Consider the following 27,747-nt stretch of genomic DNA (forward strand, 5'->3'; position numbering starts at 1 on the left):
ACCCAAAATACAAAATAAAAACAAGCTTACTAAAGTTTGCCAAGTCTTTCTGCAAAGTGTGTGGCATACAGATCCCAAGGAACAGACTCATGAATGTAGAGGCTGACCTCTGATGATGGGATTAGGGAAGAGTTCTACTCAAAACAGTATGCTTCTCTTTAGAAAACGCATCCAAGACTTGGGGCTCACCTGGAGAAGAATGAAGGGACCGGAGGCTTCCCTGTAAAGTGGACCAATTAAGCCCAGGCCTCCACAACGTGGGCTGGGGACTGACTATCTTTACAGAGGGTGCACCCAGACCCTTTCGCCTGGTCGGGTCAATTTTTTGATTAACTTGTTCCTCTTTATCTCATTTCTCTTCTTGGCGCATTTTCACACATGTAAACAACATATGTTATTTATTTCAAGCCCGACTCTCGCTCCTAACCCGACTTCACGTCCCCGACGCCCCCGCGGGCACGCGCGCTCTAGACCCGGGCGCTTTCGGCCAGGCGGAGCGTGCGTGCGCGCCCTCGCGCGGCCGGGCGCGCGCACGCGCGCGCCTCCGCCGGCAGCTCCCTCCCCCCGCCCTCCCGTTCCCGGGCGGCCGGTCTGAAGCGGCGGCGCTATGAGCTGGCCGGCCGCCCCGGCTCGGGGCTGTGAGGCGCTCGGGCCGGGGTGCGCGGCGGCGCGGCGGGCGGCGGACGCTCCTGCTCGGCGGCGGCCATGCGCGCGGGCCGGGGCGGCGTCCGGGGACCGGCGGCCTGAGGGCCCCGCCGCCGCCGCTGCTGCTGCTGCTGCTGGCGCTGCTGCCCGCCGCCGCCCCGCGGTCCCCGGCCCTGGCCGCCGCTCCCGCGGGGCCCAGCGTGAGCCTCTACCTGAGCGAGGACGAGGTGCGCCGGCTGCTCGGTGAGTGGCGCCGCTCCCGGGGCCTCGTGAGCCCCGCGGTGCTGCCGCTGAGCCCCCCGCGCGCGCAGTCTCCGCAGCCTCCCTGCGCGTGTCACTCTAGGCCGCGGAGCTCCGGAGCCTCGGAGTCGGCGCTCGGGACCCGGGTGGCCGCCCCTTAGCTTGCTGTGGGTGGCTCACAGGCCACGCTGCTGCGCGCGTGCGTTCTGCTTAGCGCGTGGGGGGCAAGGTGAGCCGGGCGCCCCGGGTGTGTGGCATCCTGCACACCTTCGGGCCGACCGGACCTGCAGCTTGGAGGTTTGGCTTGGGTTCGTTGAGTTTGACCTGGTGCTGCAATTCCAGGCCACTCGCCTGCTCTGCAGACCCTGAAGCGAGAGAAGTTGGCTTGGGTCCGTGGGTGGTTGCGTTTACCTGTTGAGCTCCGTTGTTTGGGGAGTCTGTTTGGGAAACAGATTCTCCCCCTCCGCTTGGAACTTCGTGGATTCTGAAAGTCAGCCCTTCAAGGAAGGGCCTGGCCAGCCATCAAAAGGAAGTCTCTGGTCGCTGAGGATACCCAACTTTCACCTTCTTTTGTGCATTAATGCAGCCCCTTCACCCTCAGGGTGTGGCGTGTCTGAGTGGAGTTTTGGAACGGAAAAGTTCGCCTCCTAAACATCCATTATCTGTCACTTTTATTTTAGTGGGCGCGCATCTCTCTCTCTCTCTCTCTCTCTCTCTCTCTCTCTCTCTCTCTCTCTCTCTCTCTCGTGTTGTGTGTTAGAGGAGTTTCTTTCCTTTTTCTTTTTCTTTTTCTTTTTTTTTTTTTTTTTTTTGAGACAGGCACTCTATGTAGCCCGTGCTGTACTGGAACCCACTATGTAGACGAGGTTGGCCTGAAGCTCAGAGATCCACCCGCCTGTTAGTCTTTTAATGGAGTTTCTTAAGGTAGGTTGAGAGAGCTCAGCATCGGAATGAAATTGCTTTTAGCAGACTCTTTAGACATATGTGTGGGTTGGTACTCTTTAACCAAAGAGGAATTGTGTTTTTGTAACGTCCTGTCTTAACCTTCCTTAGAGTCTAGTTGAATTAATTGAATTTTGTCTAGCAGAATTGAAACTGCATCTCAGTTGCTCCTGGAGCATGGAAGAAGGGCTTAGGAAAAATAACGACTTGTAAAGCAACCCATAGGCATGCTTTTGTAAAGTGTTGTCTTTTCTTGTTGTTGTTGTTAAAAGAACTTACATAACTGTGACTTTGTTGACATGTACTTCCTCTCCTCATGTCTCAGCCAGGATGGAAGTAGGGGACAGAGACAGCTAGCTGCAGACATGGACGGAGTGTTTGTATGTATCTTCCACTGCACATTAGAATTTTGCTACTTTATTTATTTATTTGTTTGTTTGTGTATACCATGATATGTTGTGGGTTTTTTGTGTGTGTGTGTTGGGTGAGTAGATTGTCCGCCTCCACAGCATGGGTCCCAGGGCTGGAGCTCAGATGATAAACAGCTTGACAACAAGCACCTTTACCTGTGAGCCATCTTGCTGGGGAGCAATATAGATTTATATATGTTAGTTCTTGTTACCCAGTGGGGTAGGTGTCAGGGGAGATGAGAAAAGTGAGGCTTTAAGTAACCCACTTAAGGTAGCAGGGCTTATTTCATACATTACACATATAGTTTATACCCACACAAAACAGTGTTTGCTGGCTGCAGACTAAGTTTAAGGCATGAAGATATTGTGCACATAGAAGTTTGCTTATCGCATGCTGGAAAAGAGACCACTGCGCATTAGTACCTGAAAGGATTCTTTTGTAGCCAGGAACTGATTTCCTTAGGATTTGTAGCTGCATAAGCTGATGCCGAGTACTTGGCGAGTATGTCCAGAAGTGAGCAGTGTGTGGAGGTGAGGAGCTTGCCTCCTTGAGCTCTCTCATCCACCCGTGGGTATTTTCTGCCGTGCCAACTGAGTTGACCTGTCATGTACCAGAGCTAGGGCCTCTTTCTGTCCCTTCATGTCTCCCCCAGGTGTGATGCCTTCGAAGGATTCTCTGACTGACTGGGTGGCAAAAAGTAAGCAGTGGGGTGTATGCGGGGCCTCCTGCACGTGGTGGCTATTATGGTGTGCAAGACTACTTGGGATAGTGCCTTTCTACCGTCTTCTCAAATGCTTAAAAGGTTGAGTGCCTTCCAGAAGTTTCATGGACAGTGGATTCAGAATGCCAAGTACAAGCTTAGAAGTCAGTCGTGACAGCTTTATATGTTGAGCTGGTTGTGCTTCATAGAAGAGGTTTTAAGGCAGTCACTGCAAGCACACAGCGAAAACCAATCCAATAGCAAAAAAGGACTGGAACCAGAAACTGCCAGCAACCTGCCTTTGGTCTCTTTACCTGGGCCCCACTCCGAAGTGCTCATAGTTCCCTAAGCTGTTCTGTGTTTATTTTCCCTTGTTTTTCTTTTGAATTTCTAGACCAGTGTGGAATGAGCATTTGTCTTCTGGAATCATCCCTGTACCCCGTACTCTCCAGTGCACTTTTTTTTTAAAACTTTAAATGACTTATTTTTATTTCATGTGCGTTGGAGTTTCGCCTATATGAGAGTGTTGGATCCCCTGGAACTGGAGTTATAAACAGTTGTGAGCTGCCATGTGGGTGCTGGGAATTGAACCCGGGCCCTCTAGAAGAGCAGCCAGTGTTCTTAACCACTGAGCTATCTCTCCAGCCCCTCCAGTGCATTTTTAAACCAGCAGTCAGTATTGATATTACTGTGTACAAACACATTGCCCTTTTCTGAGTTAAATAGAAGCTGGTTGCCCCACCCCCACCCTGATTTTGTTTCCCCAGAGCAGATAGTTGGATTTTAAGCTTTTCTGATTAGTCTGCTTTGTGTCTCTGCATATATTCCCTCAGGTACATGCCGGGCGCTTTTGATTTCCCACCCCCACTCCAGGTAGCGTATCAAGACATCTGTTAGTTCCATTGCATTTTTCTTAACGATGTCTTGATTTAGTGTCATCCATACTCTTGCTTCAGGCTAGACAGTAGCACTTTGTGTGCCTCTCTGTCCTCTCTCTTGGTCGCTTGTCCTCTGTTTCCTTGATTTGCTTTCCTTTGCTGGCTGTGCGTGTGTGTCCTCAGTAGAGTCCTAAGAATGGGGTGCCTGGGAAAGAGCAATTATTTGAGGTCCTCCATGCCTGACAATTTTCATTTTATCCTGATACTTGTAGATGGTCTGGCTGACTTTAGACTTTTAGATTGAATGTGATTTTTGGTTACAATTCGGGCTGTATCTTATAAAAATTTCAGATAAAAGATCCAAAGCCATTTTTAACCCCCCCTCCCCCCAGAGAATTTCAGAGTGTTTTCCTCTGGCATTCTGAACTTTTATAAGTAGGCATGTGGGGTTATTTGTTAATCTGGATGCAAAGCCTTCAGATTTTGGGAGTGTCCGCTCACTTTTTAAATAATACCCCACGCCTTATTTTTTCCTATACTTTTTCTGAGATGGCCGGCTGTCCTGTGTCTGTTGATTCTCCACGTTGAATTTCAGTTTTTCTCATCTTACCTTTTACTTCATCGTATTGAAGCTAGTGGACAGAGAGTTCTCCCTCCTGGTTTTGTCTTTCCACCTTTCGTTTAAAAAAATGTTTGTAATTTTTAGAATCTTTGTCCTCTGCGTTTCATTGTGTCTTATGAGTGTGTCATCTTCATTTTTCTCTGAGGCGCGTGTTACTTTTTTTTATTTTAATTTTGGCCTTTATGTTTCAGTTCCTCTGTTTATAGTCACAGATGGGTGATTCTTGGCTTTGTGTAGTGAAGAGTGGGATGCTGGGATTGACGGGAGAGATGTCGACGATTCCCCATGTCTGTTGGAGTGCAGGTGGACTTTGCATTGGAAGCCTGTCCGAAACACCAGAATTTGTGTCTAATTAGGGTTCTGCTCAGTGTCGGTGAAGCCTCTAGAAACTTCCTGTCTCTGGAATGCTGGGTGATAAATTAGCTGTCAGGGTTTGGGTTACCTGGTTGGGGGAGGAATGGAAGTTCTCACCCTTCAGGCTGTAGACTTTGACTTCTGCTTATAATTTCCCCGCCCTTTGGCTCGATTTCCTTAGACCTTTGGTCTCCTGCTGAACTTGGGGACCTGCAGCTTGGAGTATTTGCACAGTGGCTCCTTCCTTGTGAGGCCTGAGCTTCTAGGCTGCCTTTGGTACCTCCTAGGTACTCCAGGGCTGAGCCTTTTTGGGGTCATAGGGGTAGTGATCTCTCCAACCTGCTTTCCATCATGCAAAAGTTTGCTAAAATCTATGATGTTTTCCCCTTCCTGTCCTGGCTTTACTATCTAAAGGCTTTGGTCATTCTTAGCTGAGTGATGGCAGCTAAGCCTGGGCCTTACTGAAGGTGACATGTGGCGGTTGTTTTGTAAGGGCAGTGGTGGTCAGTAGTGGTGGACAGAGTGCTGCTGATGTGTGGTGGGGGTTTGCCCGTGTCAAATACGTAGTCCTTCACCCTGTACACAAGCCGGCTGCTGAAACAAAAGTCCGTAAGCGGAAGTGCTTAGAAGCAACAGAAATGTACTTTTCACAGTTCTGGATGCTGAGAAACCAATGTCAACGTGCTGGTGGCTGGGTTTCTGGTGAGGGCTTTCTTTGTGCTTCATAGATATCCTTAGCTTGTTCTCACACAGTGGGGGTGTGAAATGAGCTCTGTGGTCTTCATGACAGGGGCACTAATCCCACTCATGTCCTCCTCCCCTCTCAAGGGCCCTGCTTGCTTATCTGTCTTCCAATGGGGGTTAGAATTGTAACCTGAATTCTGGGGGATACAAAGGTTTTTTACCTTTGCCATGAGCGAACAGGCTTGTAGTGGGTCCTTGGTCTGTGCCCACTGCATGCAGTCCTGGTGGAAGTCTGCCTTCTCTGAAGACTTCCCAAATCTTTGGAGTGTTTAATCTCTGTGTAGTTTCCCCACGTCACTGGGCTCTGCCTCATGCCTCTTAATACTATCCTCTGCAGACTACAGTACTGGCTAGCTGTGTCCACATTTTAACGGTGGGGACCTTGATTCTGAGTGTTGTGGACATTGAGAAGGCCAGGCCTCGACTCAGTCGTGCCTGAACCCGAACCCCTGCTGCTTCTGTCAGCCCTGGAGCAGCTGCAGTGGAGCCAGAACTTAGGCGGTGCTGGTTTGTGGTCCTGGTTACAGTCAGAGCCCTGGGTCTGCTACCATAGCCCTGTGCTCCAGGATTGCTGGAGCAGTGCAGAGGTTTGGGACTAAGATGCCGGTGGGTGGGAAGTCATGGTGACAGCGATGGCTGTGATAGGGAGGTGTGGTCTCTAAGGATGAAGACAGCTTCTGCAAGAATGGACCAGTTAAACATTTCCTCTGGAGGGCTTGCTTCTCCTTTCAAACTAAATAGCTTCTGGGAGCGTCCTGCTTGTTCACATCTCATTTCAAGTCAGTTCACTCTAGTTTTAGACACTTGCTCTTCAGAGCAGTCTAGAGGAAGAAAATTGAAGTCAGTGTATTGTAGAGAAATGACTAAAAGTGATTAGGTTCCTCTCCTTGGGGAGCTGAGGATTTTGTGGGGGGATTTTTCCATGTAGGACTGTAGCTCTCAGATAAAGAGTTCCATTGTGGATTGATACGTTATTGGAGGAGTGATCACTTTTGACTGTGATTGATAGGGCTAAGTGATGGACAGGGTTACTTTTCTCTGGTTGATGGAAGTTTTTAGTAGGAATAATTACTTTTGAGAGAGGGAGGAGAGGCTTGTAGAGTTTGGGCAAGGGAACCCAGGAAAGAAATGATTTACGTCTTGTCTCAAGGTTGAGCTGGGCAGGCAGAAGAGAGAAGCACTGAAGGCCAGGGAGAGAGAGTGACATGGAGTGTGGAGGCAGATGTGTGTGGAAACAGCACGCAGAAGTGGCCGGATGAGACCAGTGAGCACCGAAGAGGCAGAGAAGACAGCTAGGAGGTCAGCAGATGGTGGATTAGGGATTTGAACTGTTTCTTAGGGAAAGGAAAACTATTGGAGTGTTTGGGCAGTACTTCAGAGGTGGAGGCAGGAGGATCAGGACTTCCAGTCCAAAGACTCTGTTTTTAAAATTTTATTTATTTTATGTATATGAGTGACCTGTCTTCATGCACACCAGAAGAGGGCATCAGATCTCATTGCAGATGGTTGTGAGCTACCATGTGGTTGCTGGGAATTAAACTCAGAACCTGTGGAAGAGCAGCCAGTGCTCTTAACCGCTGAGCCATCTCTCCAGACCATACGTGAGACTCTTGACTCGTGCCCCCCCCCTCTCCCCACCAAACAAAACCCATCCAACAAAACAAAACACCCCAAAACAAGTAAAGCAGAATTTAGGAAAGGAGAGTGTAGTCTGTACTGGGTTATAGAAAAGATAAGACACCTGTCATGGTATGTGGGTTGGGGGAGCAGGTGAAGAAGTGGGGTCGATTTATTGCAAAGAATTGGGAGGCTTAATGGAAGGAGACCTCGGGGCTAAAGAGAAGGTGTTCTCCAGAGTCCGTGGTTTGGATTTGGGTGTCTGAGCCAAAGGACCCTGGCTTTATGGGAAAGGCAGTTGAGGAGAAGAAAAATGTGATGAGCCAAGTATTCTTCTCGGCCAAGCTCCTCTCTTTCCTCCAGAATCTCAGGCCAGATACTTGATTGGGGAAGGATGGCGTCCTCTGTGCTGGTGGCATTGGTATAACCTGCCACAGGGCGGCTTTGGCAGGAGTGCGTTAGCATCCTGAAGTGAACCCTTAACCCGAGGCGTTACGTTGGGGTTGGTGGTATTGGCACAGCTTAATCTGAGCCCATGTGTTCTTCATTGGGAGAGCGGGGCTGAGACATTGTGCAATTGTGGGTTTGGATTTCTTTCTCCCCTGCACATATGGAGGAAAATTCTATCCAATTATGGCTAAACTTGTCCCCTGTGAGTCACATCCTGAGTTAATGAGTGAATTCTGAAGGTGCTGCCTAAAATGCTGCTTGGGTTTTAAAGTTCACTTCAAGAGCAAATGGAAGGTGCCTGTCCGTCCGTGTCCCCCTGCCCCCCCCAGCACGTGGAATCGAGAAGTTCCCCAGCATCACTTTGGTTGTTTGCGGTGGTTATGTCACTGTCCTCACAGATCTTGCCAGCCTGAGAGATAAGAATATCCTGCACTTGAGACCAAACCATTCAGTTACTCTGAAATTACAGTGGAAACACGCTTTTTTGTGTTATCCTGGTTGATGTAAGTGTGTTCTGATCTGGTTGTTACCAAACAACGTTCCCTTGTGTAAGACTTCCTAAGATGTTCTTTGCCAAAACAATGTGTGTGTCGGGAAGGGTCAGATAGCTTACTGAACAGTTTATTTTGCTGTTCCCAGCAATGAATGACAACATTGAGTGACTGTTATTCTTACATGCATTTTAAGCTGGAATACAATGCACACAGCTCTTAACTTGGGAGATACGCATAATCTAGAGAGAACAAGCATGTCTTACACATGCCAGATACTTCACATATGTTCTTCAGCAACGTCAGGTAGCATTGGTTACTATTTATTTATTTATTTGTTTTTCAAGACAGAGAGAGTTTCTCTGTTTAATCCTTGCTGCCCTGGAACTCACTTTGTAGACCAGGCTGTCCTTAAATTCAGAGATTGCCCTGCCTCTGCCTCCTAAGCGCTGGGATCAAAGGCATGCCCCACCACCGCCTAGCTATTTATTTATTTTTTTAAAAGATTTTATTTATTATGTATACAGTGTTCTGCCTGCATGTATGTCTGCACACCAGAAGAGGGCACTCATAGATGGTTGTGAGCCACCATGTAGTTGCTGGGAACTCAGGACCTTTGGAAAAGCAGCCAGTGTTCTTAACCTCTGAGCCATCTCTCCAGCCCCTATTGGTTACTTTTTAAACAGATACAACTGAGATTCTAGAAACACATGCTTTGCTGGCGGTCTCAGGTGGGTGCAGTTATGTAGCTCTGAAGTGCATTCTTTCTACCCTGCTGCTGCTGGGAAGGTTAGCAGTCTGTTCAGGTCCTGCTGAAATCATCTGGGGAGCTGCAACGACACGCAGATTCCTAGATGTAGGAACTGGTGTAGTGATCTGAATTGCCGATCCTCCTGACTCCCACTTCCAAGCCCTGACATTCCAGGTATCCACCACACCTGGTGCCTGTGGTGCTGGAGATCAAGCCAGGGCTTCACGAATGCCAGGTAGGTGCTGTATCAGCTGAGCCAGGTCCTCAGCCTCTGTAGTTGATCTGAGATGGAGCTCAGAAGAGTGTCAGCCTTATGACTTGAATGCTCTGCTTCATTGACTGTAAAAGGCACAGCTTGGAACACTTGCAGCTGTCTTATAGTTAGTGGGAGTCATCAGTTAACAGGCTGTTTTCCCGCTAGGGATAGACTTCAGATACAGTGACATGGGCTGTTACCAAGAGGTGATACAGCTGGGGTCTAAACTCAGCTTCTTACTCTTGTGTAGCAAGCGTGTTACCAGCTGAGCATCTCCTCAGCCTGCCTACCTGCTTTTCCTTCTTTTATGTTTTTGCTTTTGTTTGTTTTAGACAGGCAATTGTTCTATAATCCAGACTGACCTTGAACATACGATCCTCCTGCTTCACTTTCCTAACTGCTGGAATTGTAGGTATGTGCCAGCATGCGTGGCTGCTGAACATTTATGTAGTCCTTTAAATATTCTTGGATTTTGTTCTGGGGTGCAGTTAAATACTTGGAGACAGTTTGAGTCTTCTGGGTGTTGCTAATAAGGCTTGTTGGATGGGATAAAACCAGTACGAAGTAATCAGGCTCATTATTCCCTGCCAGTGAGTCAAGACACTTCTGTACTTATCCTCAATGATCCGTGAAGCGTGAGGCCCTCCAGCCTGGCTGCTGGGAATAGATTCAAATTCTAAGTGCCGGGCACTGTTCACTTTTACCCTTTCTTTGCCCTTGAGTGGCTTCCTAATATGCATGCCCCATCAGGACTCATGAGCACTGGAGCTCAACCCTCCAGATCTTGGATTTCTTACTTTGCTTAGCTCTCCTTTCTAGTAATTTGTTCTGTGAGCCATTTCTCTAGAATCTTATCATTCTGGATTTTGATCTTTTAAACATTTTTATCTTTTGGGTTTTTGAGACAAGATCTCACTCTGTATCGTAGGCTGGCTTCTCAAACTCACAACAGCACTCTTGCCTTAGCCTCTTGAGTACTGGGGTTACACATGTTGCCACAAGCCTAATTTACCTTTGTCACCTTCATTTCTTCCTCGTCCGTCCACCTATCCATCCATTTATCTGTGTGCACGCACATGCCACGGAGTTCGTGTGGACAACTTTGAGGAGCCAGTTCTCTCTTTCCACTCTGTATGTGGGTTTTGGCCATCAGACTCTGGTGATGGTCACACCTGCTGAGCCATCTCACTTGCCCTCAGCACTCTCCCTTCTCTGTACTGTAACCTTGGAACTCATCTACTTGTGTTCTTTGTTCAGAGAGCACTGTTGCCTTGTGATGAGGGATTTAAATTAGTGAATCAGTTGTGTCCAGTCTTGATTATTTCAGATGAGAGGATCAATCCAGCTCCTATTACTCTAATTAAGTGCCTATTGTTTGTATCTCCCCAAAGGTGAATTCCTCAATGATTTATTAGAGGAAAGAAGTAGTCTGCTAAAAGAAGTAAGGTGTAAGGTTTGGATCTGTTTGTGCATGCACACTTGTGAGCAGAGAGTGGGTAGCAAGTGTAGGAGAATTGGGTTGGGAATCCACATGTTTGAGTGTTAATTCCATCCCTTCCTTCACTCTCTATGGGTGGCCATGTGTGGTGGCTAATCTTGATGGTCAGCTTGACATACCTGGAAAGAGGGAACCTCAATTGAAGAATTGTTCCCACCAGAATGACCAGTGGACATACTTGTGGGGCATTTTCTTGATTAATGATGGATGTGTGGGTAGTGCCATCTCTGGGCAGTCGGTAGTGGCTCATGTCTTTAATCTCAGCACTCAAAAAGCAGAGTCAGGAGAATCTCTGAGGCCAGCCTGGTCTACAGAGTAAGTTCCAGAACAGCCAGAGCTACATAGAGAAATCCTGTCCTGAAAAAACAACAAAAACAAAACCAGAAAGCCATCTAGCATGAGCTAGCGAGTGAGCCAGTAAGTGTAGGAGAGTTTCTGTTTCTCCATGGGTTCTGCTCCAGTTTCTGCCTGGACTTCCCCTGTTGATTGATTGTGAGCTGGAGGTTATAAGCTCAAATAAAACCCTCATTCCCCAGCTTGCTTTGATGTTTTATCACAGCAACAGAGAAGCAAACTGGAGCAGCATGAAACCAGTGTTCTGAGTATCCCTCTCTGCATATGTAAGATGGGTTGCTCTGCACAGCTGCTATAATGCGTTTGAATAAGCTGCGTGAGCCTCAGAGCAATTTATTTTAGTCTCTGGTGGGGATTTCTGTATCTTGGTATTAAAACAAATATCTGAACATTTCAAGCTGCTTTTCTGGTTGGGCCCCACCAAGGAGGGTTGGCTGGCACATCTGTTTGGTTATGAGAAGGACTTGGAATAAGCTGCAGGGGACAGAAAAGGAACCTGTTGATCCTCCCAGGAAGGGCCAAAGAATTGCAGTTCCTGAGCTCCCTCCCTCATTTTCAACTACAAGAGGAAATACTGTATGCAGCCTGTTGTCTTAGGCACAACCCATTGGAGTGGCTACTTTAAAGTTTGCCACTACTTTAACAGACCAAACCTCAGGTTACTGGACCATTTAGATATTTGGTTGGTTGCCTTCAGTAGCAATATTCACTTACATGTATAACATGACCTTATTTTAGGAGTGTGGGGTCTATTTTTGGTGGATAAAACAGACGAGGAGCCTGCCCTTGTGCAACTAACTTTTGGCAGAGAGCTATGTGATTTACCTTAAAAAAATTCATATAGTTTTGGAATTGAATTCCTGAGATAGTACTCTGCTGCATATTGCTGGCAGAGAGAAGTGATGCTTGTGAGTTCCCTGTGTTTTATGATAACAGCCTAGATGAACAGGCAAATCGGAGTCACTCCAGCTTCTGAGGTGTGCTCCTCTTAGGAGTGGCTGTGGAAGAAGTTGGACAACGCTCTTGTGAAGCATTGGGTACATCTCTCCATCTCTGACTGTGTTGGTGGTACAAGTGTGAACTACTCAAATCACTTTCTTATTTTAGGTCAGGGAACAATGTAGGCAGACTTTTCTTTCCCACCCGCCAGTTCCCAAATAACTGACACGGAGACTTAATATTAATTATAAATGCTTGGCCAATAGCTCAGGCTTACTACTAACTAGCTCTTACAATTTAAATTAACTCATTTCTATTAATCTACATTCTGTCACGTGGCATTACATCTCTTTCATCTTGCATCTCCTGTTTCCTCCCTGGGACTCTGGCAACTCCTCTGACTCCGCCCTTCTTCTTCCCAGTGTCCTTTGTCTGGTTTTCCCACCTAACTTTATCCTGTCTAGCCATTGGCCAGTCAGCTTCTTTATTAAACTAATCACAGCATAATTTACACAGTGTACAGAAGGATTATTTCACAAGAGAAAAACACCAAATTATTATGCAGAGTGTCTGTCTTACCAGATGCTGGGGATTCTGGCTTCATAGCAGGGAGATTGTGTTTTATGTTTTAGTGTTGGAGCATGTGGTTTATACTCTGTTGATGTCCTTGAAAAGGATTTGGGAAGTACCTTTCACACTCTTGGCTATTGTACAAATCACATTTAATCACATTTTTAAGGGAAATTGTCTTACGTATTTTTCTTTGATCTTTATTTTCATTGGGAGTGAACACTTTTTTTAAATTTAAAATCTTAGTAATTGCTAATGGGGGAAGGTGGCAATGCATCTGTTTGAAATCAAGTGACCTTACTCTTCTTCCAAGTCCACCTAACTCCTTCCAGAGCACTAGCAGTGACAAACTAGAACACAGCTTTTGTGATGGATGGCTTTGAGTTTCTGTGATCAGGTGTCACAGAATTTCCATGGGTTCTGTGGAGACAGGTCTTGGTCTGAAGGAGGTAGCCTGAAATAAAAGGGCTGCAAAGTGAGGGCATAGTAATCTTTTATTGATCCTGGATGCCTTTTTTTTTTTTTCTTTTAAAGCACCTACCTATTCTTGCCTCGTATTCTCTGTATGCAACTATACATTGTTAGCTCAATTCTGCCAAGATATTTAAGGTTGAGAGAGAAATAAGTGAAGCAAATACTGGATGTGGTGGAGTGGTACATTAAAATTCTCAGTTTCCGTGATTTGTGCTTGAGTATCGACAAGGCTTGAAGACTGTACTTTTTTAATTGTGAAAAAAAGAAATTCCTTTCCTGCCGTCAAATGTTGGGAGTTCTCTGCTGTGAGCTACCATGTGTGTGTTGGAAACTAAACTCAGAAGCTTCTGGAAGAAAAGCCAGTGTGTTTAACCACTGAGCCATCTCTCTAGCCCTGGCAGTCTCTGCATGTAATTAAATAGTTCTCAATAGATTTTCTTGGCATAAATAGATTTACTAGATTTTGATGAACAAACTTATTTATTTTCCTTTTTTTCTGCTTTTTATTTTTCAACAGAGGGTTTGTGCAGCCTTGGCTGTCCTGGAACTAGCTCTGTAGACTAGGTCAGCTTTGAACTCAGAGATCTGCTTGCCTGTGCCTCCTGAATGCTAGGATTAAATTGTGTGCCACCACCCAGCAAACTTACTTATTTTCAGTTTATTAGTTTACACCACCCAGCAAACTATTTTCAGTTTTTTAGTTTATATAACTTGGAAACATTTGAAGTTAGAGCTCTTTATTTTTATTTTAAAGTTTTGATTGTTATGTAGGAATTATGGATGATATCATATAATACGTTTTGGCTGACATCTGGAAACTACTGGCGATGTCATAAAGTTAGTGAACTTGTCAGTGAAGGAGGGGACTAACATCATCTGGTCTACCTCTTGTCTTACAGTTGACTTCTAGAAGATGGCTCAGGAATTGAGTGCCAAAGGCCGTTCAGCCACTTAGTCTCAGAGGCAGGAAAGGAAGTCTGTACTGTAATGCTGCTTTAGTTCCTTGCCACAGTGTTACTTCTGTTTTCTTATTTTGACTGATTACTGGCATTTTTAAAAAAAACAACTTTTCCTTAAAATCCATCTTTGGTGTAGTTTTTATCAATAGCCGGCTATTCATGTACCTGGTGTTGAATGCTGCAAGCACACTAGGTAGAGGAGGTTGCCTGCCATTCGAGCAGCTCTTAGAGTTGCTTTCTGTCAAGGGCTGTGAAGGTGGCACTCTCTGTAAAGGGAGAGTTCTTCACTGAGATGCACTTGCCAATAGAGTGACAACATTGGGGAACCTGTAGTTAACTGTCAGAATCATGTATTTGGAAAAGATTTAATTGGTGGATTATTAGACTTTGGACTAAGCTGGGCAGGTGACCCAGGAATTAAATTTGGGACTTAATACTGTATAGTGAAAAGCATATTTTTCTTGATAGGGTCATGAGAGTTTTGCAGGAATAACTTAAAAATTTCAGCATCAATATGGGTTATTTAAAAATCAAATTACAAACAAGTGTTATCCTTTCTTAGGAGAGAGCAACATCCCTACTTTCCTGTAATTGGCAGCAAGAAAATTGTCTGGTTCATGTAGTTGAACAGTTGAAGTGTTTATCCTAAGTTAGAATGGCAATATTCTGTGTGTTGTGATGACAAAATGCTACCTAGTCAGTTCATGGCTGGTGGCATTTGCCTTGTCTACCTCCACAGGGCCCTTTCTCTTCTGCCTGTTCTGCTTTCCCTGTTTTCTTCCCTCCTCTCTTGGCCTCCCCCCACCCCCTTATATGGTAGAATTTCAGCTCTTGAGTCTCCTCTGAGTCTTCATAGTTCTGCTTATTTTCAAAAATATATCTCTTGTCTATCTAGTTTGTGTGTGCATGAGTGTGCAGGAATTGGTTCTCTCCACTGTGTGTTTTTTTAGGATCAAACTCAGGTCATCATTGGTGGCAGGTACCTTGACCAGCTGAACGTCTCCACTGACCCCGTTCTATATATTTATATAAGTGGATTCACACACAATGTGATGTTTTATCTGGCTATTTTCATGTAGCATAATGTTATGGAGGATCACATATATCTTTTCATTCTGTTTTTAACACCACAATTAACTCTTCATCTGTTTGTAGACATTTGAGTTGTTTATACATTTTGGCTGTTATGAATAATGGTGCTGAGAACATGCAAGTACCCAGTTGGATACATGTTCAAGTTAGATATATACTTAGACTAGAATAATGAATCTAACACTGTTTAACTTTTTGAGCACTGCTAGACTATTTCAGTGACTGTTTTACATTCCTACCAAGACTGCAGCCGTCCTGTTTCTCTACATCTTTGCCAACTCTTGCTGTTTTCTGCTTTTTTGGTTGTGGTTATTCTAAGGAGTATGAAGTACCTCATTTTCGTTTTAACGTCTGTTTCCCTAGTATTGAACAATGTGGAGCATCTTTTCATGTGGTCCTTTGTGTGGCTTCTCTGGAGAAATGGTTGTTCAAGTTCCTCGTCCATTTTTAGGTTGGACTGGTGTTCTCCTCTGTTGGTTTAAATGGCTGCCCTTATGCTAGAACTGTACTATTAATTATCTTTTAAAACTTTTTGGGGTTGTAATCACACCAGTAGTCTTTTGTTGAATTGTGAGGCTTGTTTATCTATCCAGAATTCTTGACCCTTACTAGGTGTGATTTGCAGGTATCATCTTCCATTCTATGTGTTGTCTTCTTTGTAGTAGTGGGTTGTTTGTTTTTGCATAAAACTCAACATTTTTATGAACTTTGGTACATCTTTTTTCTTCCAGTGCTTGTGCTTTGGTACCCTATCTTAAGCAATCCAAGGTTGTGAAGATATGCCTCTATGTTTTTTTAAAGAGTTTTATGTCTTTTAATTCTTTCTAAGAGTTTCTATTGTAGCATAAATCTTAAAAGAGTCTTATTAATAAAATCAAACCTGAAGCCAGGTATTGGAGTGAACACTGGAAGATCAGAGAAGCAGAACAAGCCACATTTTCCTCACCACTCGCTAATTCCTCAGCTGATTCTGTTTGCTCAGACTGGAAGCCTCTGAGTCCTCATCCAAATGAATCTCAGCTGAACTGCTGCTAAAAGCCTAAAAGCTTAACCAGCTCTAGTTCCTGGTTCTCACACCTTATATACCTTTCTGCTTTCTGCCATCACTTCCTGGGATTAAAGGCGTATGTCACCATGCCTGGCTGTTTGCAGTGTGGCTTTGAACTCACAGAGATCCAGATGGGTCTCTGCCTCTGGAATGCTAGGATTAAAGGTGTGTGCTACCACTGCCTAGCTGGCTGTTCTGTTCTCTGACCCCCAGATAAGTTTATTGGGGTGCACAATATATCAACCACATTCTGTATTTTAATCTTATGTTTAGGTCATTGATCTATTTTGAATTAATCTTTGTATGTGGTATGAGGTAGGGTTCCAGTTTTATTCTTCTGACTGAATATCCAGTTATCACCATTATTAGTTGAAGGAAAGTGGTCTTTCTCTGGCAAATGATCTTGGTGCCCTTATCAAAACTTGAGTCTTCAGAATTTTATAACTTTATCTCTGGGCTCAATTCTGTTCTGGTGGTTTAAATGGCTGCCCTTATGCTATAACCGTACTATTATTATTATTATAAAAAACTCAGTCTTATTTCTTTGGTTACATTGCTTCATAAGTGTTTTATCCTTTGGGATGTGGCTACAAATGGAATTGGTTTCTTAATTTTCTTTTGGAATCATTCTTTGAGGAACCAGCTCTTATCATGCATTCTATCTTTCCTTCTGTTGTTTTGCCCCAGGATGGTGACTCAGAATCCTCTTCTCTTTTGTTGTATGATCTTTACTTTATATGCCCTTATGCCCTTTAGTATTGGAGTCAAAAGACCTCTACGAAGTAATCCCCAAAGACTTTATTCTCTAAATCCAATTTTTCTTATTTACTTTCCTTTATCCCCCCAAAATATCAGAACCTATTCTGATTTTCTTTCAGCTATTCCTCTTTGCATCATGATGGTCCCGGTTTCTAGGACTCTTTTCTAAAGGCACATGTTGGGGTAACTAACCTTTAGACTCATCCTCTTCTTGTTCTGACCCAGCACTGAGCCTTCCTTCCACTACCTTTCCTGCTTCCTGATCTTATAGCATTCCTGTACTCAGGGCTGGCAATGAAACTGGCTCACTGATGTACTGTGGAATGTGTTATTTTCCTGACTGCCTGAGTACTACTCCTCAGTGTCCATTTGAGCTGGTTGATGCATGCCCCGCCATTCTCCATAGTTATATCTGCCAGCCCCTATCCCTGAGCTCAGTCTGCATTTAATTACTGTGGTTACAGTTAGAGCATTGATAATTGGTAGCAGTTGGAAAGGGGTATTTTGTATTATATTCACTTGCCTTTTTTCCCCTTTGAGTGTATGATGGGAAAAGAAAGAAAAAGGAGATTAAACCCAGAAACATAAAGTATGTTATTCCCTATAAATTTAATATTTGTCAGAAAATCAGGATAAAATGGTTTAAAATTCTTTTTATTTTTCCTAATTTTATTTCCTGGATGTCAGTGCAAAACATAGTCTTTATTGACCATTTGGAAAATATATGTTCATGAAGAAGAAGAAAATAATAAACATTCATTACCAGCTTTTGGTAAATAATCTTTCTAGCTTGTTTTCTACATTCTTGTTTTTCTTTACAAAGGTGAAGAATGCAGGTAGATTGTACTTTATAACCTATATGTGTTTTCTGTCTCTGTGCCTTCTTCTTACCCACTGCTGACCAAATTGTGGCCTGTACATTTTTCTGCCTTAAGAAGTTGATTGTTCATTTCCTTATAACTGATAACTTTTTAAAATTAGAAAAAATATTGCTGTTTTATAGCTATGGGAAAAGATGTGGCACCAGTGTGGAGGTCAGAGGACAGCCCTCCGCTCTCCACTGTGGGATCTGGGTACTGAATTTAGATGACTAGACTTGTTCAGCAAGTGCCTTTACCCACTAGGCCATCTCATCAGCCCAACAGTTTGTTGTTTTTGTTTTTATTTATAAACTCTGCCTTATATAGTCCAGACTAACTGAAAACCTGGTAAGTAGCTGAGATGCCTTGAACTCCTGCTCCCACACCCCAATTGCTGGAATTACTAGTGTGTCACCAGCCTGGCTGCTGATAACTTTATATAACTGTCTTGTGGGTGATTTGAGAGGAGATGATTTTAAAAGTGTACCATCTTGACTTGTGCCTTAGTTATGGCTATACTAATTATAGATGTGCATGTCTTCTGTCCTCTGTATACTAATTTCATACCCCAGTTATACTTAACATCAGGTTCGCTATATGTTTAGAAATGCTTTGTGTTAAAAAATATTTATTTATTTTCATTGATACGTATGATTGTCTGCATGTGTGTATATGCTCCATGTGGGTGCAGTGCCTATGGAGACCAGAAGAGGGCATCGGATCCCCTTAAACATCTGATCCACACCCACAAGGCCCACAGAGAGCTAACTGGAATGGTATAAGCTTTTGAAGCCTCAAAGCCCGCCTTCAGTGACACACCTCCTCTAACTAGGCCACACCTCCCAATCCTTACATTTCTACCAACTGTGGACCAAGCATTCAAATATATGAGACTGTAGGGCCATTCTCATTCAAACCACCATAGAAAGTAATTGGATTTTGGTTTTAGAGACTTGCTAAATGCTACATACATATTTCTTAAAATTTTTTGAAACCATTTAATTTTTTTTTCTAGTTTATAGTTCATAGAAAACATAAACTCTCTTAGTTTAGGATATTGTCCTGGCGTGGAACTCATTATGTAGGGTCTACTTGCCTCTGCCTCCTAAATGCTGGAGTTAAAGGCATGCACAACTATGCCCAGCCTTCAAAGAAAAATTAAGGAGAAAGAAAATAATAAAGGGTACATAAAAGTCACTTGTAATCCACTATTTATAACCAACTACTTAGTGTATTCTGATACTCACTTTCTTTAAAAAAAGTGGAACATACATAATATGCATATTCATATATCATTCATATATATTTAATTTTGTGGACATTTATTGAACACTTTTAGGTGTTAGGCATTTTTGAAAATTTGCTGAATATTGTTTGCATCTTGCCTGTTTTCCTTTAGGGTTAAATTCTGGACAAAACTCAGTTTATTACACTGTATTTGTAGGAGCCCTGCTCATTGTATCGTGTCAATCTTTTCAGAGTTTCTTAGTTTAGTCTTCCCTCCCTCCCTCCCTCCCTCCCTCCCTCCTCTACCATCAGAGTTACTTTGTGTTGCTGGGACCAAAAACCTGATAGAAGCAGGTTGAAGAAGGGCAGGCTGATTTGGCTTTGCATTGCAGAGGGTCCAGTCTGTCCTGACAGGGAAGGCATGGAAGCAGGAGGTGGGCAGTGATTTGTCCACAGGCAACAGACAGGAAGCAGAATAGGCAGGCTAGAAGCCAGTGGCCAGTACCTCTAGAGGCCTGCACTTAGTGACCTACTTCTGACAGGTAGGGCACCAGCCCTGAAGGCTCCCTCCACAGCTTTCAAAATAGAAGCATAAGCTGGGGACCTAGCATTTAAAGCATGAATTTGTGGTAACAGACCAGATGCAGACCATAACAGGTGTCTAGTATATTGCATGGATGAACGGAGATGGATTAGATTGAAAGGCCATAGTCCCTGGGATACCACCTCAGATGATCTTCTACAAAGAAAGACATGTTTAGAATCATTGCTTTCTTACAGATGTGACTGTGGTTTATTAATCATTGCTGTCTTGCTAGGAATTTATATTACTTATAAGTTTATAGTCACAAATTGCTGCCACACCCGTCTAACATTCAGTGTTATATTTAAAGCACATAAGCATTTCTGTTATAATATCAAACCCACTCCTAAGAAAACTTTCAAGAGTGCTTATTCACTAAAAATAACGGGATTATGGTGAAAAGAAGGCTCAAGGCAGACCACTCAAGACTTCTGCTATTTCAGACCAGAGAGCACTAACAAAAGCATAATTGGTACCTTATGAGGTAAGGTGGGTCGCCCAGGCAAACCACTTATTGTGGCTGAGGCTGCCAAGAGCAGAGTAAAGCTATTAAAGTGAGAGGATGGAAATTGCAGGCCTGTGGTGGTGAGCTGTGAGGCTGCCTGCCCTAGGAGTGGCAGGGAAGTGCAGCTTGCTCTGCCAGGACCCATGCACAGGCCAGTCTGTGCTCCTCTGGGGAGAGCCCTTGTGCATGTAGTCACCTTTAATAGTCTTGAAATGGAGCTGAAAGAGCCCTGGCTTGGCGGGAGCGGAGTTGGTTTGAGGGCTGTTGTCACTGAAATAGAGGATTCTCTTCCTGTCTCAGCCCCTTTGTTGTGTGACAGGAACAGAGTTCCTTATTTCCCTGGGAAAATATTTGATGTTGAAATTTGGAAATCGATTAGTTATAGCTGCTAATCTTTTTCCTAAAGTTATTTGCTGGTGCTATCCTATTTTGTGATTAACAGTTTTTTTTGAGATTAAAATGAGGTAAAAATCTTTGACTGTTGTCTTTCACTCCTCTCAGAAAATTTAAATAAATAAACTTACATGAAATGAAATGCATGGGCTTTATATGTTCAGTGGATTGAGCTTTAAGAAATGCAGAGAATGGCCGGGCGGCAGTGGGTGGTGCAGGCCTTTAATTCCAGTACTTGGCAGTCAGAGGAAGGTGGATCTCTGTGAGCTTGAAGCCAGCCTGGTCTACAGAGCAAGATCCAGGACAGGCACCAAACCAAAAGTATACAGAAAAGCCCCTCCCCCCCCAAAAAAAAAGAAAGAAAGAAATAAGAAATGCAGAGAATGTAGCTCAGTGATAGAGTACCTGCTTATCCTGTGGAAGGCCCTGAGTCCAACCTGTAGCAGCAGCACTGAAACCAAACCACACACACCCAACCCCTACACACCCTACCTCAGGACCGGAGAGATGACTCAGTTGTTAAGAGCACTTACAATTCTTGCAGAGTACCCACGCCAGGAGGCTAACAACTGTCTATAACTCTAGATCCAGGAGACTCAACACCCTCTCCTGGATTCTGCAAGCACCTGCACTCGCATGTGCTCATACCCTCACCCCACCCCCAAGTTAAAAATAAAGTAAATTATGTATATACAGCCTTGTGATCTAGACTCAAGTCAAGATATTGAACATTGCCATTATCACAGGAAGTTCCCTATAATCTCCCTGTCTCCTATCCTTCTTTCTAGATGACCATGGTTGGGAGTTATATCACTATGAATTAGTGTTGTATGTTCTAGAAGTTTTATTTAACTAGACTCAAATAGTTGATATTCTGTATTCTCATTTGTCAGGTTTCTTTCACTCTAATAAGTCCATCCTTGTTACAAAGTTTGATTTTTATTATAGAGTAGTATTCAGTTGTTGAATGTTAACAATTGGTATCAAGTTCAAACATTTACATTGTTTCCACTTCTGCTTATTAGGCATAAAGGGCCTATGAACATCTGTACACAAGTGTTTTGTGGATACAGTGTTTTCATTTCCTTTGCATAATTACCTCAATTGGAATTGATGGTCACAGAGCAGGTGTGTGTTTAATTTATAAGCAACTGTTAGCTTTTCAAAGCAGTTGAGCGATTTTTTTCATGCTTGCCAGCCAGCCTTGCCAGAATCAATTGTAGTTATTCTCTTGAGTGCTAATGGTTTTCATTGTACTTCTAACCTTTGTTTTTCTGAAGATTAATGATGTGTTTTAGCACCTCTTCACATTTTCATGGCTCCGTGTCTGTTACTATGAAATGCACCAATCTCCTTTCTACTCATATAGTGTGGTTGAGAGCAAAATTTATTTAGGGCTTGAGAAGAGGCTTGGGCCTCTTCAAGCTCATTCCTTGTGGTTTCTTTGCACAGCTCTATCTAAAATATAGAATATCTTGGAAGAAGGCTAACCAGCATTTAAAGGGGCAGCAGATCTTTTCCCATAAGTGGAGTTTTCTCCTAAAAGCACTTGTCTAGCACAAATTCTCCACTACTTGTTTTTCATAGTGTTTAGTAGATTTTCATCGTGTTCTATAACTATAATGACTATAATGTCCTGTCATTGGCAAGGACTCCTAGTATGAAATTGGCTAGGAGTGGGGACATCCTTACCTTGTAAATGATTTTAAGAATTTAAGAATTCATCATTGAGCATGCTAGCTATTATGCTTTGTAAATGCTCTTTACCAGACCAAGAAAATGTCTGTTCATTCATTATTTGTTAACTATTTTTTATTCTGAGATCTTTTAATCTTTTATCTTTTAATCTGAGATGCCGTCAGTGTTTTGTTTCAAAACAGGGTCTCATGTTGCCCAGGTTGGCCTCAAACTTGCTAAAAATAACCAAGGATAACCTTGAACTCCTGACCCATTTGCTTCTGCTTCCCAAGTGCTGGGATTACTGGTGTGAGCCACCACACCTGCTTTTATTATTTTTCCTTTTCTACTAATGTGGTGAATTCTGACTTTTTGGAAGTAATTTGGCTGTGATATGCTTTCCCTTTCACATACTGTTGTATTACATTTGCTAATATTTTGTGGAGAATGTTTGAGTCTGCGTGAAGAACGTTGGTCTGTAGTTTTCTATTCTGTAATATTTTAATTAGTTCTTGGCTTTGTGCTAGCCTTGTGAGTAAGAAAATGATCTTTGCTCATATTTTCTGATAGTTATTTAAGATTAGTGTTTCTCTTCTGTAATGTTTTTAATTCACTGGTGACTAGAGTTTTCCCCTTGGATGGGTTCTTGATCATTTGGGGCTTTTAATTTGTATTGTCTTTTGGTAACTGATGTTACCAAGGATTTTCTGTTTGATCTGATTCATTGAATTTCTTGTCATAACGTTCTTAGCAGTTTTTATATTTTTAACATCTGTAAGATTTGTAGTGATAATTCCTTTCTATTTCTAATATTGGTAATAGCATTTTATATTTTTAAAAATCTATCTTTTAAAGGCTATAACTATCTTCAAAGGGTCATTTTTGGCTTTATAATTAATTTTTTTTGTTATATTTGACTAGAGAAGGCAGGCTACATGATATTTTTTTTGTTGTTGTTAAGAATCTTTTAAAATGTGTATGGTCTTAGTTTATTATTAATCTCCTTTTCATATTTCATAATTGTTCAAGTCATGAGTCCACTCTTTGGGTTCTGGGAGGCTGTCTGTGGCTATGGATTGTCTGTCTTCTCTCTTGGCTTTTGCTTTCTATATAGAAAGCTTTGTTGCTATACAGTATCCTTCTTAGTTTTTGTGTATAGAGATCCCAGTTGTGAGTTTTATTGACTGAGTGAGTTGTTTCATCTTGAGTTCTAATTGTGTGCTGTCACTTTGGCTTCATTTTGTTTGTTTTTTGTTGTGTTGTGTTTTTTTGTTTTGTTTTTTGTTTTTTGAGACAGGGTTTCTCTGTGTAACTCTGGCTATCCTGGAACTTGCTCAAACTCACAGAAATCCACCTGCCTCTGCCGCCTGAGGACTGGGATTAAAGGTGTGTGCCACTACTGCCCAGCTTTTTTCTTTTTCTTTACTTGACACATATTTCTGAACTTTGTTTTAACCCTGTTTTTATAAATCTACCTAGACTAGCATATTCTCAAGCTTAAGTGAATTTTTGTAAACATTTTATTATTTTTATGTATATAGGTGTTTTGTCTGCTTGTGTATCTATGCACTACATGTGTGTAATGCCCACAGAGTCCAGAAGAGGGCATTGAATGAAATGCGTGGGAATGAGGCAATGAACTGATGTGAGCTGCCATGTGGGTGCTGGCAATCAAACCCAGGTCCATTGAAAGAACAGTCAGTACTCCAGCCCCTTAAATGAATTGAAACCATGTATTATGGTGATTATTGGTGTTTTCTTTGAATTCTTCTCCCCCTTTTTTTTTTGTTCAATTCTACATCCTCCTGCCTTCTTTCTGTCTTCCTCCACCAGCCCCCACCTTGTTCCTTAGCATTTTCTGTCCTGTCAGCAGGGAGAGACTTCTGTACAGCTTCCGGCTTTCTCCTGCTGTATCTGGCATCCCCATGCAGGATGTATAAAATAGTGCCACTCAGATCTCCACTTAACGGTGTTTTCAGATCTGAGTCAGAAATGAAGAAGCAGCATTGACAGGTGAACTGTCCGTGGCAGGGTTGTTGCTCTTTCTCTGTGTGATCAGGAGGTCTGGGGTATCCAGTTTGACCTCTTTCACACCATCCTTGAGTTTCAGACTTGCAGTGCATGCTCAGTAAATGTGCAATTTAAATTTCAGTGTGCCTGAGTACTAGGGACGTCCGGACTAAACTTTAACAGTAAATCAGTTTAAAGGATGTTACTCTGCCATTATCCTTTCAACTCTTTGGTTCTTTGCCTGTCTCTAGCACTTGCTAATACCTCCCTCTCCTTTTTGTCAACAGTGCCCAGGGCTCAAGTCCACTGCCTTAGCAGCACCAGTAATGAACTTAGTTAGTACCATTGTTCTATTTTCCTTCTGATTTCTTTCCTTTCCTTTTTTTTTTTTTTTTAGCCATCTTGTATTTTTTCACAGGAAGTTGACTTTCCATTGAAGGTAGTGATTAAAAGTTTTCTTCAGGGCTGGAGAGATGGCTTAGTGGTTAAGAGCATAGCCTCTTAGCGGTGGTGGCTCACGAGCTTCTGTCACTCCAGTGCAGGCCATCCCCCTCCGTTTTGACTTTCTCAGTCTGGGCCAGTGTTGGTGAAGCAGGAGTGTTTCCTCTTTGGTGCTCCTCTGAGAGGCACCGTATCAGAAGGCTGGTGGCTGCAGGTGGTGCTGGCATGGCTGTCTCAGAAGGAGAGCTACTTCTTGGGTGCCAGTTTCTCTGTTTGTGAGCTGTGATGCTGCAGTGTCCTGCTTCCTGAGGCAGCTCCCATGTCAGCTGTCTGCAGCGTACACTTGTGCATCAGTGTTTTCTCGCCGCGCTGTACTGGTGTTTGTGATGCTCTGAAGACATTTGGATGGTTAACTCTTTTTCCATTTTTTTTTTTTTCTAGGTCTTGATGCAGAACTTTACTATGTGAGAAATGACCTTATTAGTCACTACGCGCTGTCCTTTAACCTGCTAGTGCCCAGTGAGACAAACTTCCTGCACTTCACTTGGCATGCAAAGTCCAAGGTAAGAGTTGCTGGCAATCAGCATGACAGGGTCACCCAGTCTCCCTAGGCAAGGGCTGTCCCTGAGGATGGGCCTTCCTCTCCACCGAAGGGTCAGTGATGGTACACACGTAGCACTTTGCAGATTTAGATCTTCCAGATGCAGTCTTGAACCTGTTTCGCTAAAACTTTAGATTTAGGTGGCTACCAGGTGGATGATCATCACATAGGACTGGGTCCTTTCAGGCCTTTCCAGTGGGGTCTGGATCCAGCTCAGGAAGAGGACAGTTGGCTCTGATGATGAGCCTGCGGTTACGGAGAAGCCATGTATGGTTGGAGAATGGGTGTGGGTATGTGGGGAGAAGTACTGCTGAGCTGGATCTTCCAGACACAATTGATGACTTGATTATAGTTTCCACATTCACAGTGAAAGCAAGGTGTAGCACTGGCAGCCTCCCGCATGTACCACACTGAGCTCCAGTAACCTTAGAGATTGAACACAGGGACTTAGCAACTTCTTGCCTGGTTTATTCATTGCCTGGTGATTTCCTCACATCTCTGACTGCCTCAGTTCCTCCATCCCAAGAAATCTTACGTCTTCATCTCCCAGATTTGCAAAATGAAATTGTTTGTACCGTTTGCTCCTGACTCCCTGCCCATGTCTGCCCTTGAACTGTTTGAAAGTGCATTGAAAGCATTGTGTTCCTTGCTCCTAAATACCTTAGACTGCAGGACATTGGTGTTATTTACATAATCAGAGTACAGGTCCCAGAATCAGGAAGTTTAGTGTTCTAAGTCCCAGCACTCAGAGCCCATCAGTTATCTCCAGCATCTTTCTGACTAATGTCTCACTAGTTGATACTGCTTTAGTTTGTGTCAATCTGAAGTTTTGTTGCCCTGTCCATGTGTTTCAGCCTCAGAAATTATTGGTAGTGGGGAACCAGTCATGATGGAAGCTAGCTTGGAGGGATCTTCTATGAGGAAGGAAAAAAAAAAAAAAAAAAAAAAATATATATATATATATATATATATATATATATATATATATTATATATATATATATGCATGCTTTCAGGGTAAACACTAGAGGGGCTCAGTATAACTCTAATTATTCTAATATCTTGTAGATTTCTTTTTTCTTTTTTTTGAGACAGGGTCTCACTCTATAGCTCTGACTGTCCTGGAACTCAATTTGTAGACCAAATTGGCTTTGGACTCATAGAGATCTGCCTGCCTCTGCCTCACAAGTGCAGGTGTCTACACCTCTCGAGACAATCCTGGAACTCGCTTTAGACTCACAGAGATCCGCCTGCCTCTGCCTTGCTGGGATTAAAGGCGTGCGACCAGAGCATGTTTTTAAACTATAGCTTTAGGCTTCTTCTTAGTGATATTGCAGTTCCTAATTCTAGTTCTTAGATCATAGTATGTGGTGATTTTTAGCATGGTTGACTAGTTGCAGTTTGTTTATTTAAAAAGTTAATCATATGAGTAGGCAGTACATGGATATGGTACAAATTCCAGAGGCATCTAAGAGTATACAATGAAAGGAAGGTTTTCCACTGTCATAGTAGCATGCTGAGCAAGCCCATCCAAGATCTTGGTCCTCACCGGGCATTATTGCCTGATTCTTGTCTTCTACAGAAAGGTAGTGTATGTGTGTGTAGTGTGCATATGTACACTTAAATGCTTCATGCTTTTGTGTAGTGCAGAGTTCTGAGCAATGTGTCCTGGTAAAGGTCCTCTGTTCCTTCATATTGATTTGTGTGTTTTCCCCCTTCAAATAACTTTTATCATATTTTCTTGTATAGCTGTGCTTTGATTTATTGATCATTTCCTGCCAGAGGAAACTGGGAACCAAGTTTGTGAAGGACTTGCTCAAGTGAGTTTGGAGGCAGAAGAAGCAGGAACTAGAGGTGACCTGAAGTGGCAGAGTCACCCAAGAGGACAATGTGCTATGGTGATGGGGTCTCTTGATCATTTGGCTCTGAGATGCAGTCACTCTCAATTTCTGATACTCTATCAGAAACTCTCCGTTTGGACTTATTAAGATCTTGCCAGAAGATGAAATACTTGCTTCTGAGGATCCCCAGACTCCCTGAACAGTACAGATGCTTTAACATCAGTTGTCCACATCAAAGCTTTTGGTGGTAGTGTTTACTTGACTGGTCTTGCCAAAGATTTTAGTTCCTCAGAGGCTGGAGCTGTGTGTGTCTTTTTCTTAACATCTGTGTCACGCGTGCCTTAGTGAGTGGTAGAGACTGTGTTAATTGTATTTTAAGATGGGAGTAGAGCTCTGGTATTGATTCTCTCACAAGAATAGACTACTAGGCAGTCTTAACAGATAATTAGTTTCTTGTATGTTCCAGAAAATTCCCCAGTGTTCAAGAAAAAACATGAACTGTGCCTGTTACGTGTCAGTAGATATGCTGGAGCGCCAGAAGGCAGAAACACATGAAGATGTGGCAGAAGACGCCACCACCCACTCTCCTTGGTCTCAGTCCAGGAGAGTGTGCAGGGAGCTTGTCAGAGCTCCAGCAGCAGCCTCTGGGGGCCGGCCTGCTGGGTCCCAGGAGAGGGAAGTAGCTGTGAGAAAGGCAGTTCTGGCAACTTGAGAGGAATTAAAAGGCTGTTGGACCGTAGGCAAGCACATTCACTTTAGATCTGTGTTCCAGAAGGAGACAGCTTTACTCATCATCTGCCTAGTCACATAGCCATG

The 27,747-nt window shown here is 43.4% G+C and overlaps 1 protein-coding gene across 1 annotated transcript in view; it reads left to right on the forward strand.

Moving 5' to 3' along the window:
* The first annotated feature begins 705 nt into the window (after positions 1 to 705).
* Positions 706 to 27,747, forward strand: part of Ryk (receptor like tyrosine kinase) — a 79,701-nt gene continuing 52,659 nt past the window's right edge. Inside the window, 3 exon segments of the mRNA XM_028869926.2 lie at positions 706 to 724; positions 727 to 888; positions 24,932 to 25,053. Coding sequence (XP_028725759.1) covers positions 706 to 724; positions 727 to 888; positions 24,932 to 25,053 — 303 coding nt within the window.

Source organism: Peromyscus leucopus, chromosome 7, assembly GCF_004664715.2.
Source record: "Peromyscus leucopus breed LL Stock chromosome 7, UCI_PerLeu_2.1, whole genome shotgun sequence".
NCBI classification, from domain to species: Eukaryota; Metazoa; Chordata; class Mammalia; order Rodentia; family Cricetidae; genus Peromyscus; species Peromyscus leucopus.